The sequence below is a fragment of the Hippichthys cyanospilos genome, chromosome 14 (assembly GCF_059441005.1).
Source record: "Hippichthys cyanospilos isolate Australia breed blue-spotted pipefish chromosome 14, RoL_Hcya_1.0, whole genome shotgun sequence".
In the NCBI taxonomy this organism is placed as follows: domain Eukaryota; kingdom Metazoa; phylum Chordata; class Actinopteri; order Syngnathiformes; family Syngnathidae; genus Hippichthys; species Hippichthys cyanospilos.
In genome coordinates, this window is record NC_142382.1 from 19,085,001 (window position 1) to 19,102,701 (window position 17,701).

General features: G+C 43.1%; 1 protein-coding gene across 1 annotated transcript in view; it reads right to left on the reverse strand.

Annotated features, from left to right (window-relative positions):
- nrxn3a (neurexin 3a) overlaps window positions 1-17,701 on the reverse strand; it is a 173,881-nt gene that overhangs the window by 100,970 nt on the left and 55,210 nt on the right. Inside the window, exon 4 of the mRNA XM_088433261.1 lies at window positions 1,592-1,893. Coding sequence (XP_088289387.1) covers window positions 1,592-1,893 — 302 coding nt within the window. The remainder of the gene's footprint in view (window positions 1-1,591; window positions 1,894-17,701) is intronic.

Below are 17,701 nucleotides of genomic sequence, written 5' to 3' on the forward strand. Positions count from 1 at the left end.
ATGATTTAAGATCATATTAAGGACAGAAATAGTAAATACAGGTCACAAAGCCTTCTTCTTGTGTTTTTTCTTGCTGAATGGTCATGATCAGTTTCCATTACAATAACAACAAAACAGAAACAACAGATGTAGTTAAAAGACAAACTAAGATTGCCTTAAGCCATTAGATTTACATGGACATGGAAAGATGTTCCAAAATAAGCCCATAGAAGAGCAAACTATTACTATTTTACATTATTGTTATTCTAACTGTAGATTTAGAATGTTTTTTTTTTCCAATTGCTGTCGTCAGGCATGATTTTACCATAATCAACACTGATCAAAGCTGATTATAAATTACATTCATATACTAGAAACTGGATCACTAATTAGGTTCATGCTGTCCATGCAAAATCTCTACTTAAATTAAGCTTAAAGTTTGAGCCAGGAAAAAGGATATGGAAGTAATTTCAACCATAAAACAAAAGTGGAATATGAAAGAAAAACAACTCAAGGACAAATACACAGCAAATGCCAAAATATAACAAAAATAAATTATTGATATCTACCAGACAATGGAGTGTGTTTACCATGGTGTATTTGATGCCTGATTGCTTTGCAGAAAGGTGAAGCAGGTTACAGATGAACTTAAGTAGCAACAATTTATCAGTGAATTCAAACAAATAAGATAAATACAAACGAGTGTAAAATAGCAAACTTTCCAGAAAAAAAATAACACAAATATATCTTGTACAATTTTGATGAAGGTGGATGCTAAAATGTTTTTAAAGACACAAAAACATTGTTAAAATTTTTATAATCACTATCACATGATATGATTCCAATATGCCCAGGGTGTGGTGACACATTATTATAGAAAAGGGGCATTGCTAAAGAAATAAAATAACTTAATTGAAAGGCTACATGGGACAGATGATTTGAACCTTTTTTTTTTTCATTTTACTCTAGGTGGGTGAGGATACTTGCCAATACTACACTGTAAGGCTCTCATTACATACAAAACAATATATACAGCATCTTTTCCAGAGTGATTCTAACATTACATCCACTGCATCCATTCATTTTCTATAGACGCTTATCCTCACTAGGGTTGCTGCTGCCTATCCCAGCCATATTTGGGACACCCCTAGATTTGTTGACAGCCAATCATAGGGCACACAGAGACAAACAACCATGCAAAATCACAATCACACCTAAGGGCAATTTGGAGTGTCCAATACAGGCCAAACCCCATACAGGAAGGCCAGGGTGAGCTGAATTGCTCCCCGGGACCTCTGATCTGTGAGACAGACGTGCTAACCACTTTGCCATCAAATTTAAATAATCGTTCTAGTCTATTAAAGGGAGTTGTGTGTGTTACATGATTATTCAGATGTTTCCCATCTTGAAACTGATTTCTAGTGTATAAATCGTAGTGTAAATCGTAGAATTAAATAAGGGACTTGTTTTTAGCCTTATTCAATGCTTATGTGAAAGCAAGCTGGAGGCCTGCAGTTTTTCAATGTCCATTCTGTGTTTCACTACAATTACAGAATTCAATCCAATTCCACTCTGACCTTGTCACATGGTACATTTTATTTCAAGGCCTTACCTGCCGGAGGTTGCGGGTCACTTTGACATCATGCCATGAATTGTCATTGAACTTCCCATTGACGGGCTCAACAATTGCTTCAAAGGCTCCAGAGCCCAGGTTGATCACAAGGGAGACAGCACCATCCTTCAGTGCCAAGTTGACATAGTCAGCCGATTTGCCAGTGTGAAGAATGAGGCCATTGCGCTGCCATGTCTTGAAGGAGAGTGTGATCTCATCACTGCTGCTCTGGATTGGGTTTTGAGAGAGGTCGTAGCAGAAGTATTCAGAACCACGGAATGTGGCCACGTTCTCTTCCCTTGCTGTGGTGAGTAAAAACATAACAGATGAGGGATCACTCGACCTGTGTTATTTCACACTAACGATACAAAAATCTGACAAAACTCTGTAGGAATCCATGGGCCTGCCAACTATTACAAGTCTATGACAGTGTTGGGAGTAGCTGGAGAGTAATGCATTACAAAAGTAATATAATTATTGTTGACTGTGCCTTTTGAATATCACTATGAGTGATGGTGTCTGCAGTCCGTGCTCCAACTGGGGATCCAGAGCATAAGTGTGTCGAGCATTACAGCTGGAATCGCCACTGATTGGTTTAAATTGCATAAAATAAATCAATCATATAACTATTACAAGTAATATCCCTTATAATACAAAAATGTTAGTTGATGCAAACCAGTATGACTATCAACACAAAACATTTGCATATGCAATAAGGAAATACCTAGCGCAAACAAATATGATAATGAGCTAAACATATACAAGGAAACACGAAATACCTAGCTGAGGATAAAAACTAACTTTAGCTAGCATGTTATCTATAGTCACAAGTTGGTCAAACAAATGACTAATATTGGGCATATTAGTATAACTGACAACATTTCAACAAAGAAAACACAACTCACAGTGACTTGTGGGCCAGATCTCACAAAGAGAAGGAACATGTGTGCACTGACAGCAACTACTCCCAATTGAAACGACACCGTCCTTCCCCACCACAAAATGCACTATCAACAGCGACCAGAGGCGGCACCAAATGTCACGTTCTGCTATGGGTTTTGTTGAGTTTTTGGGTTGTTTAGCCATTTAGTTTGAATACTTTCTTCCCCGCATCTGCCTCGCCTCCCTGTCTATTAGTTTGATCTTGTCCACCTGTCGCCTGTGCGTTCCTGCCCTAACGTGTCACCCAATCAGCTTCCCCTGCCTCTTGTTCTCTCCCAGCTGTTTCGCGTTGTCTTGTAAGTAGCCTTGTGTATTTAGTTGTAGCCTTTTCACTGTTAGTCGTCGGATTATTGTTATGGTAACCCTCACATCCTCGCTCCCTCGTCTACAGTCACTCCGGTTTATCGATTGCCCTTCCCCGTAAGTTTAGTTCTCTCATTGCTTTTGTACTTTGCCCAGTTTTTGTCTGTTTTTGTTCCTGCCATCTTTTGTTCATTAAAACGGTATTTTTGAGCACATCCTCTCCTGGCTTCCTTGCTCCTCGCACCCCCGGTCCATCCTCCCGCACACCCGCATTCAACTCGCCATGCCCCGCCGTGACACCAAAAAACCAAGACTCAGCAAAACAAGACACAAATCTGTAACCGTTAAAAGATAAACCAAATCCATTCCAAAACACCCAAAAGATTTCACAGACCCCCTGCAGTCAGGCCACGGACCCCCATGGGTCTGCAGACCCCACTTTGAGAACCACTGCTCTAGCGTACTTCTACATTATTATTATTATCTACTAGCACTATTTAATTATTTAACTTTTTAACTAAGTAACCTGCTGTTAAACTACTATCCAGTCTACCTGGGAATAGTTGAATAAGGGGAGAATCGTCACTTAATTTTTTTCCTCACTTAAAGCACTGACAGAAGTGTGATAATGATTGTGTATGACATTATTGTTCCTCAACAATACAACAATGTAACAAGCAATCATGGCTTACATGTTTTCTGCGTTTGGGTGCAAAACTGTGATTTGTTTAACAATTGCTAGCCTGCCAAAATTTGTTGCAAAGCTAATTGATGCCAAATATCTGGCTGCAGGTGAATTTAACAGCCCAGCCTCTTGGGACCAATATTCCCCTCTAGTTATCAATGCGTCTGAGCATTCATACAAACTCCCTGAACAGGCATTGGACCAAGGTGAGCAACTTCTGCCATGCACACAGTGTCACTGTGCGCAGGAGTATATCCAGGGGCCCTGGACTAAGCCAGTGAGCTCATTCGCGGCTTGTGCTTTGTTGACGCAAGGAACGGCAAGATATCAACTTTTAAACATATGTGTGGACCCATAATGTGCTTTTGCGTACTTATCCCGTCATTTATGAAGGGATAGTCTCTCAACTCTGCACATCACTGTTGTTAGCTGGCTAACCTGCACGGGGTGTACAGTATATGCAAGGGACATTTCTGTCAATGCGTTTGATTGGATGCATAGTCTGTGTATAGTGAAACTTTTCGTATGATTGGCTGGACGCTTGTCACTTGCTGTCACGATGCAAAATGGTATCATTGGGCTAATTAATCAGATAAGAGGTCTAATATTAGATATTATTTAATACGTTTATATTGAATTTTGTTTCATGTGCAGCATAGCTTTTCTTGCGCGATGAGAACGTGCGAGCAGTGCGTATTTGCACACGCATGCAGTTTAGAGGGAACACTGCTTGGGACCCTGCCTCTCTCACCTGTTCCACTGCAACTCCTTTGATTTCAGGTGCTGCTTTTTTCCATCTCATCCCATTGTTTTTTTTCCCTCCAGAATCTCTATTAAGACGTCGATTTGTTTTCTCGCCCATCGTTGAACCCGAGTGTTTATGTGACCTTGGTTTTTGCTATATGGCGAGGACAAAATTCTGTGTTTGACTGTCTTTGTCGGACCCTCCTGTAATTGTGAGGACCATATTGGTGGATCCCACAAATTCAGACCACTTTTTGAGGGTCAAGACTTCCCTTTAGCATATGTTTATGTACAGTAAGTGGATATTGGTCAAGGTTCGAGTAGGGTTTAAGCAATCTGTTGCGCTCATTAAAGATAGCATTAGGCACTAGGAAATGCATTATGTCAATGGATGTCCCCACTTTGAAATAAAAAAACCTTGTATGTGTGTTCAAGTGTGGTAAAGTCATTGGTCAGCCGTCAGACCCAGCAAGGCCTCCTCTGCTGGCCTAACATAAGCTGACATCATTATCATAAATATAATAAAAGTCAATTTCATTTTTTATTAATTTTTACTCTCTCTCTCTCTCTCTCTCTCTCTCTATATATATATATATATATATATATATATATATATATATATATATATATATATATATATATATATATATATATATATGATAATGATGTCAGCTTATGTTATAGTGCATTTCAGTGCTTAATTCAAACTTGAATTGGTTAGCCATGGGTCTCAAGATTGCGAGTGATGTTAAAGAGAGTATAAAGATGATTAATATAGAAACTAAAGGAATATAAGAGTTTGAGCTTAAAGTGGTTCATTAGATGTTGCTACATTCTGTGTATGAGAGTGTGAGACTGTAAAGTGAACAAAACAATATGGGGTGCAAGGGAGTAGAAGAATGGAATGTTTCAGAGCAAGCGGTGCTGGTCGCGGGGACGAGATGGCCTTGGCACCTGGTGAAAAACAACTTTGAGGAAAACTACAACCAGGAGGAGTAAGCAAGCAATTCTGCAGGGGAAGAAAGACCAATGAGAGCAAGCTAAAGTTAACAACAGTATACACATAGCCAATAAAATAATGCCAGGATGCCTTTGTTGATGTTCCATTTGCATATTGTGTGGTATAACTCATTGCTGGGCAACTCGGATGAGAGTACGTCTGCTGGTGGCAACAGCGGCGTACAGGGCTGTATTGAGAGGGACCCGAGACCCAGGTGCTTGTATTAGATCTGTGTGTTAGGAATAAATCCACTCGTGTGTGAAAATGCCGGCTTCCTGATACCTTTCTATTGCAGAACGAGCGCGCAAATTGTTGGATGAGTGGCAGTTGGGTAAGGTCACAAATTGGAGTCAGATTACTAACTTGAGTTTATGTTGAATTAGAAATAAAATTCCAACAATTTATGGTGACCCCGACGTGATGCAAGAGAGGTAAAAGAAGTCTGGGACTTCAAGAAGTCTGGGACTTCATGAAAAACCACAAGAGTCTGGGACTCGGGTCTGGGACCCACGTCCACACCAGGTGACGACCTGATAAAGAAGCCACACGTCCGACCGTCTTTCCTCTTGGCGCCACAGTGAAACAAGGTAAGCAGATTCCTTTTCAAATTCTGCACATTGGCAACGCTAAATTATAAGAGGAAGGAGGAGCGGAACGGCGTAAAAGTGTAAAAGTGTGGACGATAGTAGGGTATAAAATCTGGGATTTACCTACTAGAATAGTTTGGAACTATTCGTGGTTACGATACGGTTTAAAATCTGGGATTTACGTATCAGTGTGGAAGCGTGAAAGTGTGTGAGTGTGAAAACTAAAATTGTTCTGTGTAAAAAGTGATTGGGACACACACGGGTGGATTTCAGGATGGCGGATAAGAGGGAGTGTGATAGGGGTCTCGGGTGTGGCACTTCAGACGAACGGACTGAAGTCTGGTCGGAGATTAATGGTCATTACGCTAAACTGGAATCACAGTAGATTAGTGGAACAGAAAGTAAGAAAATTTAAGTAAGAAAAAGTAAATTTAAGAATTTATGTAAGAAAAAGTAAGAAAAAGTCAGAAGTTGTTTCTGAAATTAAAGAAGGATGAATTGTTTTGTGGAGAACCTGGAACATGGGACATGTCGAAGTTAGCGCGGCAGTTACAGAAAAAGGAATGCAGAATGTTGTAAATTTGGTTGTGAAAGTTATGGTGGAAGATGGCATAAAACAATGGATGAGTTATGGAGAGAACTAGAAAGTCAGTTGTTGGCATGTGTGGAAAAGAAGATGCAAAAAGTAAAACAAGCAAAGTGGAAAAAGTGTGGGTGAAATGGAAGGAGGATAAAAAGGTTAATAGAGATAAATGTACATTTGCACATTTGGCTAAGGCTTTCAAATGGCAGAAAGGGAAGTCATTGCAGTGGAAAAAGAGTTGAGGGAGAAGATAGAGGAAAGTGGATGGACAAAGAGGAGAAATTTAACCAAAGAAAAAAAAAAGGAGTATGAAAAGTTGCAGTGCAATTTGCATGAAATTTGTTTGATGATGACTGCTGTGGCTGCTGGTCAGGAGGGAAAAGAGGGTCACTTTGACCCGCCATTGGGTGTTACAAAACAGGGCAGGATCGCTGCACCCCTGAGCACACTGAGCCATCCCAAACTGCATCTAATGGTCAACGAGTAACTTTGTAAGCCTCAGTTTACGAACTGGGTGGGGAAGGAATTTTTGTAGAGACTGCAAATACTGAAAGGACTGACGGACTAAAACTTGTTGTAGAGGACATAGGCGGGGGAAATCGACAGGAAATCGTGGTGACTGACCAGATGACCCCCAACTCAAAGACATACAACTGGACAGAGCAGTTAGACAGGCGAACTGTGGACAATATGCATCCCAAGATCCAGAGTGGTTGTCCTTAGTGGACAAATTTAGAGCCAGTATGAGGAAAAAAAAAAAAAAAACAGACACAGACATAGAGACAGGGGAGGGGGAACCAAATTGTTTGATTTCACACTCCCCCCTCCTACTGACTCCTAACCTCTTGCCACATACATGTGACGCGCACACTCAACAGAGGATGACTGGAGAAGACAAGCAACAAATGACAACAACTGTTTGACCACTAATTATGAAAAGAGTCAGATCAGACCTCAATCTGAATTTCAAACTAGACCATCTGATAGATATACCTGACCAATGAGAAATTACCCCATGATACCAGCCCCTCGTGGGTTAGTTTATCAAGAAATGACGTTGGAAAATTTAGATTTTTTGCAGAAGATGCTCCCCGCATTAATGGGCGGCTCCAAGCCCTGGATCCAAGCTTTCAGGAGACACACTGATGGTATGAATTTGGCTTGCGGCGACATGGTAAGATTAATCCAGGCATGTTGTTCCTCAATTCACCAATCTGACGAAGTCCTGAGGCATTCTGGCCTCAATATGGTTGAACCTGATTGGTTGTTTGCTCCTTTCACCATGCGACTGTTTGCTGTGCTCCAGGATCTCTTTCCTTCTTCCGCGTCAGCCGTAGCAAAACTTCCAGACTTGAAACCCACCATGGATCCCGCTGCACACCTCAGTGCTTGCCAGACCGCGTTGACAGATAAGACCAGTTCACATCCATCTTGCGACAAGCCGCTTTGTGTGATTTGTAGACATGTGCATCTAGACACACTTTCCATGGAGGTCAGGGAGAAGCTTTCTGAAGACCCTGATCTGCTGGAAGGTAATGACGGTTATTTTAATCAACATGTGACTCACCACGTAAAATTATATGTTCACAGGCAAAACAAATCGGATGAGGGAGTGTAAAGAATGCAGGACGGCTTCTGAGACTTCAATTAGCACAAGCGCAGAAAAAAAAAAAAAAAAAAAAAGCAATGGACACAAAGTCCAAAAAGGGGGTGGCAGATCAACGGATGTGGATGGTTGAGGGACGGCCGGCGAGAGGCAGAGGGGCGTGTTGTGGAAGGGGGAACACCAAAGGAGGTCATGGCGGCTCTCGCCAAGCTCCAAATCAAGGCTGCTTCAGGTGTGACGGTATGGACCATTGGTGGAGACAGTGCACGTTTCCTTGGCTAGAACAAAGCCAGCACCAGGGCCATCCTCCCCCGAGGGGAGACAGAGGAAGACAACCTCCACGAAGCAAGGACTTGGGCAACGTGGCCCTGCTCCCTGGCGACAGCAACAACTGAGCAAGCTACACCAGCAGGCGGTCATCAGCCACCTCTATGCAGATGACGATGACTGGGCCAAAGATGGGTTTTGTTGGTCTTCCCACAACTCTACCTGTCTCCACACCACAAAATGACTTCTATTGCTGGACAAACTCTCACCCACCACTTGGTGTTGACTGAAAATCAAACACCCATTCATCGCATGTGGCAAGACCTATGAACAAAGACACAAGCAGCCATCTACATGAACTAAAGGAGGGAGGGAGTGTCTACTTGACGTTCCTGCGGTGAAAACCCTGAATCGACTTGTTCTCCTCCTGCCTCAGCCGACTCTCTCCATCTCACATTGTTGTATGCCTGCAACAATGATTTAATTATTAGGAAGCATTTCAAACAATCAAAGGCGATGAGTGGAAATTGACTAGTCATCACATTTTTGTGGAGAGACGAGGCATTGCGACGTACACATCACTGACAGATAAGCGATCTCAATTGTTCATGATAGGTGAGTCATTCACACCACACATAACTGGCTGTAGGAGCAGGCTGGGAGGCACGTGAACTGGGACCCATGGTGTGGTAATGCCAATTGGCCAGTGATCGAACACAAGGTGAAATTTCCTTGGTAATGTATTCCCAGAGCACTGAATGTTTTTGTATCCAGGTTGACGCTGTGGATCCTGGGTTGCTGGAGCATGTCACACGCTCTCGATTTCACGGCAGGGAGCTCGCGGACCACGAGGACGCCGCTTCGCTTTTGGACAAGTTGCCGGACTCGTTGTGGTCCGGGGGCCCCGCTGACATAAGTTTTTGCCACCCCGTTCTTCCGGTATCATTCAAAGTGACACATCATCATTTTGGAGTGCTCCAATGCACATGCAAACCTAAGTCGGCAGGTCGCATTACTAACACTCTTTAGGGACTGTGTGAGGTCGGAGTCCTTGAGTTATCGGACTCCTCTTTCCACACTCCCATTCTCCCAGTTTTGAAAGCGGATTGTGTAAATTACCATATGGCATTTGACTTTAGGAAAATTAACAAAATTACTGAAAACGCCTTGCATTCTTGTGCCGCTATCAAACATCGCTGTTTGAGCAGGTTGAGCCCGACAATGCAATAGTTCACTGTGATTGATTTGGCTAATAAATGTTTTTGCCTGCTACTGGTAGAAGAGTACAGACAATATATTGCTTTTAGATTTAACGGTTGTACATTACAATACACACACGTCTCCCAAGGCAGGAGGCTAAGCTCTGGGATTTTCAAAATAAGTATTTGCGCGAAGTGCAACAAACGGAAGAGGTACCGGAGGGCGCTATTTGATTCAATATGTTGACAACTTATTAATTGGTGAGTTGGCTTAAATCCGTTTAACAACTACTCCTTTATATCTTACTCGACTTGGTGAATTGGGGTTCTAAGTGTCACAGAACAGGTTACAGTGATGCTGACGACAAGTGCAATTTTTGACATGACTGCGTTGAGATGACGCCAGCGACCATACAGTTGATTGAACAGGCTGTGAATAATGAGAGAAAGAGAGGGCGGGGAGAGCAGCAGGGGAGTGTGGAGTCGCCCGTGCGGACGCCAGGGGCGGCGCTAGCAGGAGACGGGGGCACCACTAGCGCAGGGAGTAAGAGGACTCCGAAGCTGATGAGGGAGGAGGCATCGCGGAAGTTGTTTGATGGACATAGGGTGCTTTCCCGGAAGTGGACTGAACCTCGCTGGAAAGGACCGTTTAGGGTTTTGGCTAGAACTTCACACGCTGTCCAATTGGAAACTAAAGGACGAAAGTGGTACCATTACTCACAGTTGCGTGCGACCCCAGACTTTGTGCCTGCCAATGGTGAGCTTAAAGGTTGACCGCCCGGACGGGCAGGTCAAGAGAGGGAATGTGACGATGGCGAGAATTGGATCAATGTCGGACTCGAAAGTGTCTGAACAAAGACGACGACGATGCAAATGTTTAACTTTTTTGACTATTTTGCTTGCTGGCTTGTGCTTTGTGTGGACTATGTTGGCGTTTGAACATATGGTGCGGGATGACAGAAGTGATGGAGCCAAAGGAGAACGAGTGATGGTGTATCATTCCTGCAATGGAACGGTATGGTATGAAGCAGAGCAAGAAGGTGGTAAGACGCTGACACAGACACAACAACTACTGCTACATCTGAAGTGTAAACAACTGACACAGGTATTTCTATGGTCACTAATAATTGGCTCCTGATGGCTGAACAGGCCGCTAACAATACTAACGAGAATTGTTTGGTATGTTTAGGTGCAAGACCAGTTTTGAAAATCATGGCAGCAACTGCTGTATCCAAAATCTGTCTCTTTGGTTTACTGTATAACAAGACTCTCCAAGGAGAGTGCAGCCAATTGGACTCGGCCTTTCCACTGACACATATGGAAAAGAATAAGCCCATTTTCGACACCCATGTTGCACAACAAAATTTCACCTGCCTAAAGTTAAATGGGACGGGCCCTGGGATTGGAAATATGCAGGAGTCATGGTGTAATGAAAATGTGTCTTTGCCAGCAGGAATTCCTCTCGCTCGTGCTGATGTTTGGCTGTGGTGTGGAGCGAAAGTGTTGTACGATAGGCTTCCCCCCAATGCCTCAGGTAAGTGCGCCCTAGTAACGCTGATCATGCCAATTAGTGTGACAGCATTAGACATGGCCAGAATAAATTGGGAAGGTGTTGGACGGTGTGGAAGAATCCCCTTCCTGGTGAGGAAGAAAAGGGATATGCAAGAATGGTTGAAGGAAGGAGACCCCACGTACATAGATCCAATTGGAGTTCCGAGAGGGGTCCCTGATCAATATAAATTGGTGGATCAAGTGGCGGCAGGATTGGAGAGTATTTTCCTGTTCATTACAGTAAACAAAAATGTGGACCGGATTAATTATGTCCACTTCAATGTCCAACGATTGGCGAACTTCACCACCTCGGCACTCGAGGCAGTGCATGAGCAATTGGCAGCCACGTCTCCTTATGGCATTAAAAAATAGATTGGGTTTAGATATAGTGTTAGCTGAAAAAAGAGGAGTGTGTGGTATTTTGGGGGATCGGTGCTGTACTCTTGATTCCCAACAATACGTCTCCTGACGGTCGCCTTACTAAGAAGGCATTGGAGGGTCTGCGCACGCTAAGTAACAAAATGAAGGAGCACTCAGGTGTGGACACCAGTTGGTACTGGACTGGTTAAACGTCTTTGGCAAATACAAAAGCTTGATTGCATCAGTACTGATTTCTATTGCTGTGTTTGCCGCTATTATGGTGTTATGCGGATGTTGCTGTATTCCATGTATCAGATCATTAACTGTTAAGACAATTGAACGCACGTTGGGGCCACTTCCTCCGGGTGGCCAGTACATGATGATCCCTCAGAAGGACCCCCCAGGAGGCGGAGACAGCTGTGGCCCTCCGGGAGTCCGGGATGTGAGTATGTGAAGGCGGCTTCAGGGAGCTGAGGCCATGAGGAGGGAATAAAATTTTCTACTGATTTTTTACTAGAATGAAATTTTGTACTGATTTTTAATTTTTTACTATGTTTTAATTGTTTACTGATTTTTAGCTTATGGCAATTGATTTTAGCTCGTGTTTAACAATAAAACAAGGTTTTCGAGTGATGACCTCAGTCATCTGAGGTCATGAGAGGGAATAAAGGAATATGAGAGTTTGAGCTTAAAGTGGTTCATTAGATGTTGCTACATTCTGTGTATGAGAGTGTGAGACTGTAAAGTGAACAAAAAAATATGGGGTGCAAGGGAGTGTAAGAATGGAATGTTTCAGAGCAAGCGGTGCTGGTCGCGGGAACGAGATGGCCTTGGCACCTGGTGAAAAACAACTTTGAGGAAAACTAAAACCAGGAGGAGTAAGCAAGCAATTCTGCAGGGGAAGAAAGACCAATGAGAGCAAGCTAAAGTTAACAACAGTATACACATAGCCAATAAAATAATGCCAGGATGCCTTTGTTGATGTTCCATTTGCATATTGTGTGGTATAACTCATTGCTGGGCAACTCGGATGAGAGTACGTCTGCTGGTGGCAACAGCGGCGTACAGGGCTGTATTGAGAGGGACCCGAGACCCAGGTGCTTGTATTAGATCTGTGTGTTAGGAATAAATCCACTCGTGTGTGAAAATGCCGGCTTCCTGATACCTTTCTATTGCAGAACGAGCGCGCAAATTGTTGGATGAGTGGCAGTTGGGTAAGGTCACAAATTGGAGTCAGATTACTAACTTGAGTTTATGTTGAATTAGAAATAAAATTCCAACAAAACAAAGCTGGAGATTATCAAGAAATACGAAGAAGACTAAGCTATCCTATCCTAGCCGAGGCTAGGCTAGCCTCACTATGGAATATGGCCAAAACATAATTAATATACTTTTTGTCATTTTATTTTGCTCATATTCAATTAATGAAATCACGTGTAGTGATATGTTTTAATTACTGAAGGTTTTTTTTTTTATGTTTGAATAGCCTTTTTAGAATACGATTAAGGTGAGGCAATAGCCAGTGATGCATACATGTGATTCCCCGGTTCTCCGGCCATGACAAGGGTTACTGGATGGAGGACCCAAGAGCACACACAGGTAGGTGGATTTAGCAACTGAACCGTTTATTTATCGCGAGATACTTGCTGAGATGGAGGCTGACGAGAGTGGCTTGCTGTGGGGGGACTGTCGGGGAAGCGGGACCGTGGCGGGCGATCGGTCGAGCAGGGACGGAGCTGGTCAAGAAGGTATGGGCGTATTCAGCCCACAGGAGGTGGGTGGACCAGGACAGCAGTTTCTGTGAGGCCAGACATCAGAGGGCAGTTTCAACTTCCTGGTTAATCCTTTCAGTCTGACCATTGTTCTGGGGGTGGAACCCGGATGAAAGGCTGGCAGTTGCCCCAAGCAGCCGGCAAAACTCTTTCCAAAATAAGGATTTGAACTGGGGGCCTCTGTCTGAGACCACGTTGAGGGGTAACCCATGGGGCCGGAAGACATGATTCAGGAGCAGTGTTGCTGTTTCCTTGGCGGATGGGAGTTTTGGGAGTGGAATGAAGTGGGCCATTAAGCTGGCCATAAGCCACCAGGTGGTCGATGACTGGGTTTATGTTGGTTGCAGACTGGACAGGCCTTGACAGATTCACGTACATCCTATTCCAAGATGGGCCACCAAAAACGTTGTCTTCAGACATCTAATGTCCGGTGAACCCCGGGGTGACAGGTCAATTTGGAGGAGTGAGCCCATTGCAAGGCCTCAGAGCGCAGGAGATAGGGGACAGGCAGACAGTTGGCATGAGTTGGCTTCTGGCGGCTGACATTATTCTCTCCTCAATGTCCCAGGTGAGGGTTCCAATGATGCATGAGGACGGAAGAATCGGATCTGTTTATTTGCTCAGGTAATCCATGTGTTCAAACTGTCTGGAAAGGGCAAGGGAGTATGTGCAAGGCCAAGTTGGGTCACCAACTCTCTGCTGATAATGTTTGCATCAGCCCCGGATTCAACCAGAACCCCCAGGACATGTGTGCCACCAGAGAGGACCACGGACGAGACTTTTGAACAAGGGGAAGAAAAGCGAGCTTGACCCAGCCATATCCCCTGATCTATTACCTTTCCACAGCTCAAGCAGGCCCATCCCCAGCTCAGCGCTGGCATAGCTGAGCCCAAAAACTTTCTGGAGTTCCGCTGCGAACGCTTAAAAGGAAGTGCAAGCTGGAGACTGCTTCCTCCACTCCGCCGTTCCCCACAAGCGGGCATGGCCAGTAAGGTGATTTACAACGAACGCTACCTTTACTTGTTCGGAGGTGAGGGACAGGGACCAACGAGGGAGTGGTTAGTGGCAGCTGTGATGTTTGGCACTGATTGGCAAAGAAGGGGAGCAGGTGTGTTGAAGGAGAGAATGGCAGGGACCGACTGATGGATTGTGACAGGCCATGGTGCTGGCCATGGTGTTGGACTAGGTAAGACATCACTAAAGTCTGAAGTATGAAAATACATGGACTGCCAATGTTTTTACACAGTATATATGTATATCAGTGGTGGTCCGTGACTTTCACACATACGCCTTTTGTGATGTTAGACTCATGAATAAATACACCTCATGAACATACGTATGCATTACTGGGCTACATAGGCTATTTTCCAGAGCTTTTAAATGTAAATAAACCCACATCAGCCATTGAAACTTTTCATTTAACGTGATGCTGTCAAAACTTAAAAATAAATAAATAAAAATAAATATCCATGAAATTTTATGATATTCAACTACGCCTTTATCGCCAAAGCCAACACTGCGTAGCTTGGTTCTTGAGCATAGCACCGCCTTCTTGCAGTGAGCGTCTACTCATGTCACGTTCAACATGAGGCCTCTAGATGCTGATCTTATGACTCGATTGGCATTTGCAGCAGTCTATTAAAAATATGGAATCGTTTACATGTGTCTATGCCCACAGCAAAGAAGGCCCGCAACTGTTAGCAAATTCCCTAGCACCTCCGTGAGCTGACAGATTATTAACAGCCTTGTGTCACAAGATAGATGGATTCTAATTGGCTAAAAACTCCAACATAAAACTCCAACACTAGAAGGAGCGTAACAAAATGGATATAATATTACACGAAGAGAACAAAATATGGAGAATCATGGCGTGATATTTGACTGAACTCTCTCTTTTTGGACACATTAATAACATGACAAGAACGGCGTTTTTTTTTACCTTCGCAATATAGCTAAAATTCTTCCTTCTTCCTATTCTTTCTCCTAGCGATGCTGAAACATTAATTCATGCATTTGTTACGTCGCGCCTAGACTATTGTAACGTTTTGTTTTCTGGACTTCCCATGTCCTGCATCAAAAGCCTGCAGTCTGTACAGAATGCAGTAGCGAGACTATTGACAAGGACGAGAAAGTTCGATCATATTACTCCGATTCTAGCTGACCTGCATTGGCTTCCAATACGCATGAGATGTGATTTTAAGGTGCTATTAATTACTTATAAAATTTTACACAGTTTAGCTCCTTCCTATCTCGTCGACTTAGCATCACCATATGTTCCGTCCTGACAACTTTGGTCACAAAATGCCGATTTGGTATTGACGCCACGGGCTAAAAAGAAGTCCGCTGAATCAAGGGCATTTACCATTCGCGCGCCAGTACTATGGAATGCCCTACCCATGGAAGTTTGTGCAGCCACCTCAGTAGAAATCTTTAAATCCCGACTAAAAAAACATTTATACTCAAAAGCATTTTGTTAATTGGGCCTGTCTGCAGCTTTCTTCTTTTTTTTCTTTTTTCTTGCCCCCTTTTTCCGGTTCGGAGAGGGGGCTAGCTAGATGGTGAAGGTTGACTTGACCGCCTCCATTTGGCCTTGCGCTGATGGACCATCACGGGGTAGGAGATCGGCTGTCTGCGGTCCACTTGGTCGGACTGTGGGATGGTTCCTGCCCAATAGCTTTGCCTGCTGTCAAGTCATCATTGCACTATATTGCACAATATGTTTTCTGTAATCTATATATGGAAGGGGGCTCCTCCCACCTGTGGTCCCTTCTGGAGGTTTCTGATTTTCCCCTAATTGGGGTTTTTGAGTTTTTCCTTCCCCTTCTGGGAGCTTTGACAGGGGATGCTGTTGTGTACCTTACACCAAAAAGATGTCTCTGTATGACTTCATTTTTCGAAAGAAGTCTCGACATGACCTCTTTTAAACTGTGAAGCCCTTTGAGACTTCGGTGATTTAGGGCTAAACAAAAAAAAAAATTGATTGATTGATTGATTGAATAACTTTAAAAATAAAAAAATTATATGATATACAGTATATATATATATATATATATATATATATATATATATATATATATATATATATATATATATATATATATATATAGTAAAATTGAATTTAAAATGAAATTGACTTACATTATAGTTATTATTATATATTTTATATAATTATTGTAGTTTGTTATAGTTATGATAATGACATCAGGTAATGTTAGGCGAGTAGAGAAGGCCTTCCTTGCCTTGACAGTTCACTACTATATATATATATATATATATATATATATATATATATATATATATATATATATATATATATATATATATATATATATATATATATATATATACACACACACAGTGGACCCCCGGGTTTATGTTTTTTTCACATGATGTGGAAAACTGAGTAATTTTGTCACCTCTTTGAGGCATTTTTCCCGCTTTATGATTAACATCAACAACTGTCATGACTTGTGGGGTTGGTTGTGCTGGTTGTTTTGTTTCCCTCTTGAGGCGTTTTTAGGTAATTGCTCTAATTTTCTGTTGGCGTCAAACTGCCTCCGCTGCGACGCGTCACTACTATGCTGGTCTGCTTTTGGTCGGCGTCTCAACTCCCCAAGATACTGGTCTATTATTAGTCAGCGTGATGGGGTCACAAAGATCCTGGTCTGCTGTTGGTCGGCGCAAGGGGTCACAAACATGGCTGCCTTTTTTCTATACTCTTAAGATAAATGTTGTCAGTTAAGTTCAAGAAGGGGCAGCTTGGTGGAAGTGTGGTTTGCACGTCCGCCTGACAGACCCAAGTTCATATCCAGCCCACGCCGGCCTTCCTTTGTGGCGTTTGCTTGTTCTCCCCGAGCCTACATGGCTTCCCTCCCCCACTCCGGCTTCCATGTTCCAAAAACATGCATTGCAGGTGTATTGGACACTCTAAATCAGGGGTGTAAAACTCCAGTCCAGGGTGTCTCTGCCTACTGCCTGAAGAGTGAAGACTGTTGGGATAAGCACGAGCAAGCCAGCGACCCGCATGAGGAGAAGCAGATACAGATAATGGATGAATGAATAAATGAATGGATGTTCAAGATGACCTGCCAGACAATATGATACTATACCAAAAGTTAGTAGCATTAAATGCATTTGTCGTTTACTTCTGTGTTCTGGATGGGACCAGGACTAGTTTAAAAAGGATAAAAAAATACTCATCGGCCCGTCTTTTAATCAAAGTTTTTAATTGTACCATTTGTGTAGTTTACAGCAGTGCTTTTTATTATTCTCAAGGTGGCACAAGCATTGAGGGTTACATTCAGACTGTTTCCCTAATAAATTACATTGTCCCATTCAAAGTAAATGAATTTGTGCAAAGTTGGGCACTGTGCAACTCATCCACCCATCCATTATCTGTAGTTGCTTATCCTCACTAGGGTCACTGGCTTGCTGGTGCCTATCCCAGTTGTACACCGGCAGTAGGTGGGGGACATTCTGGACTAGTTGTCAGGAAATTGCAGGGCACACAG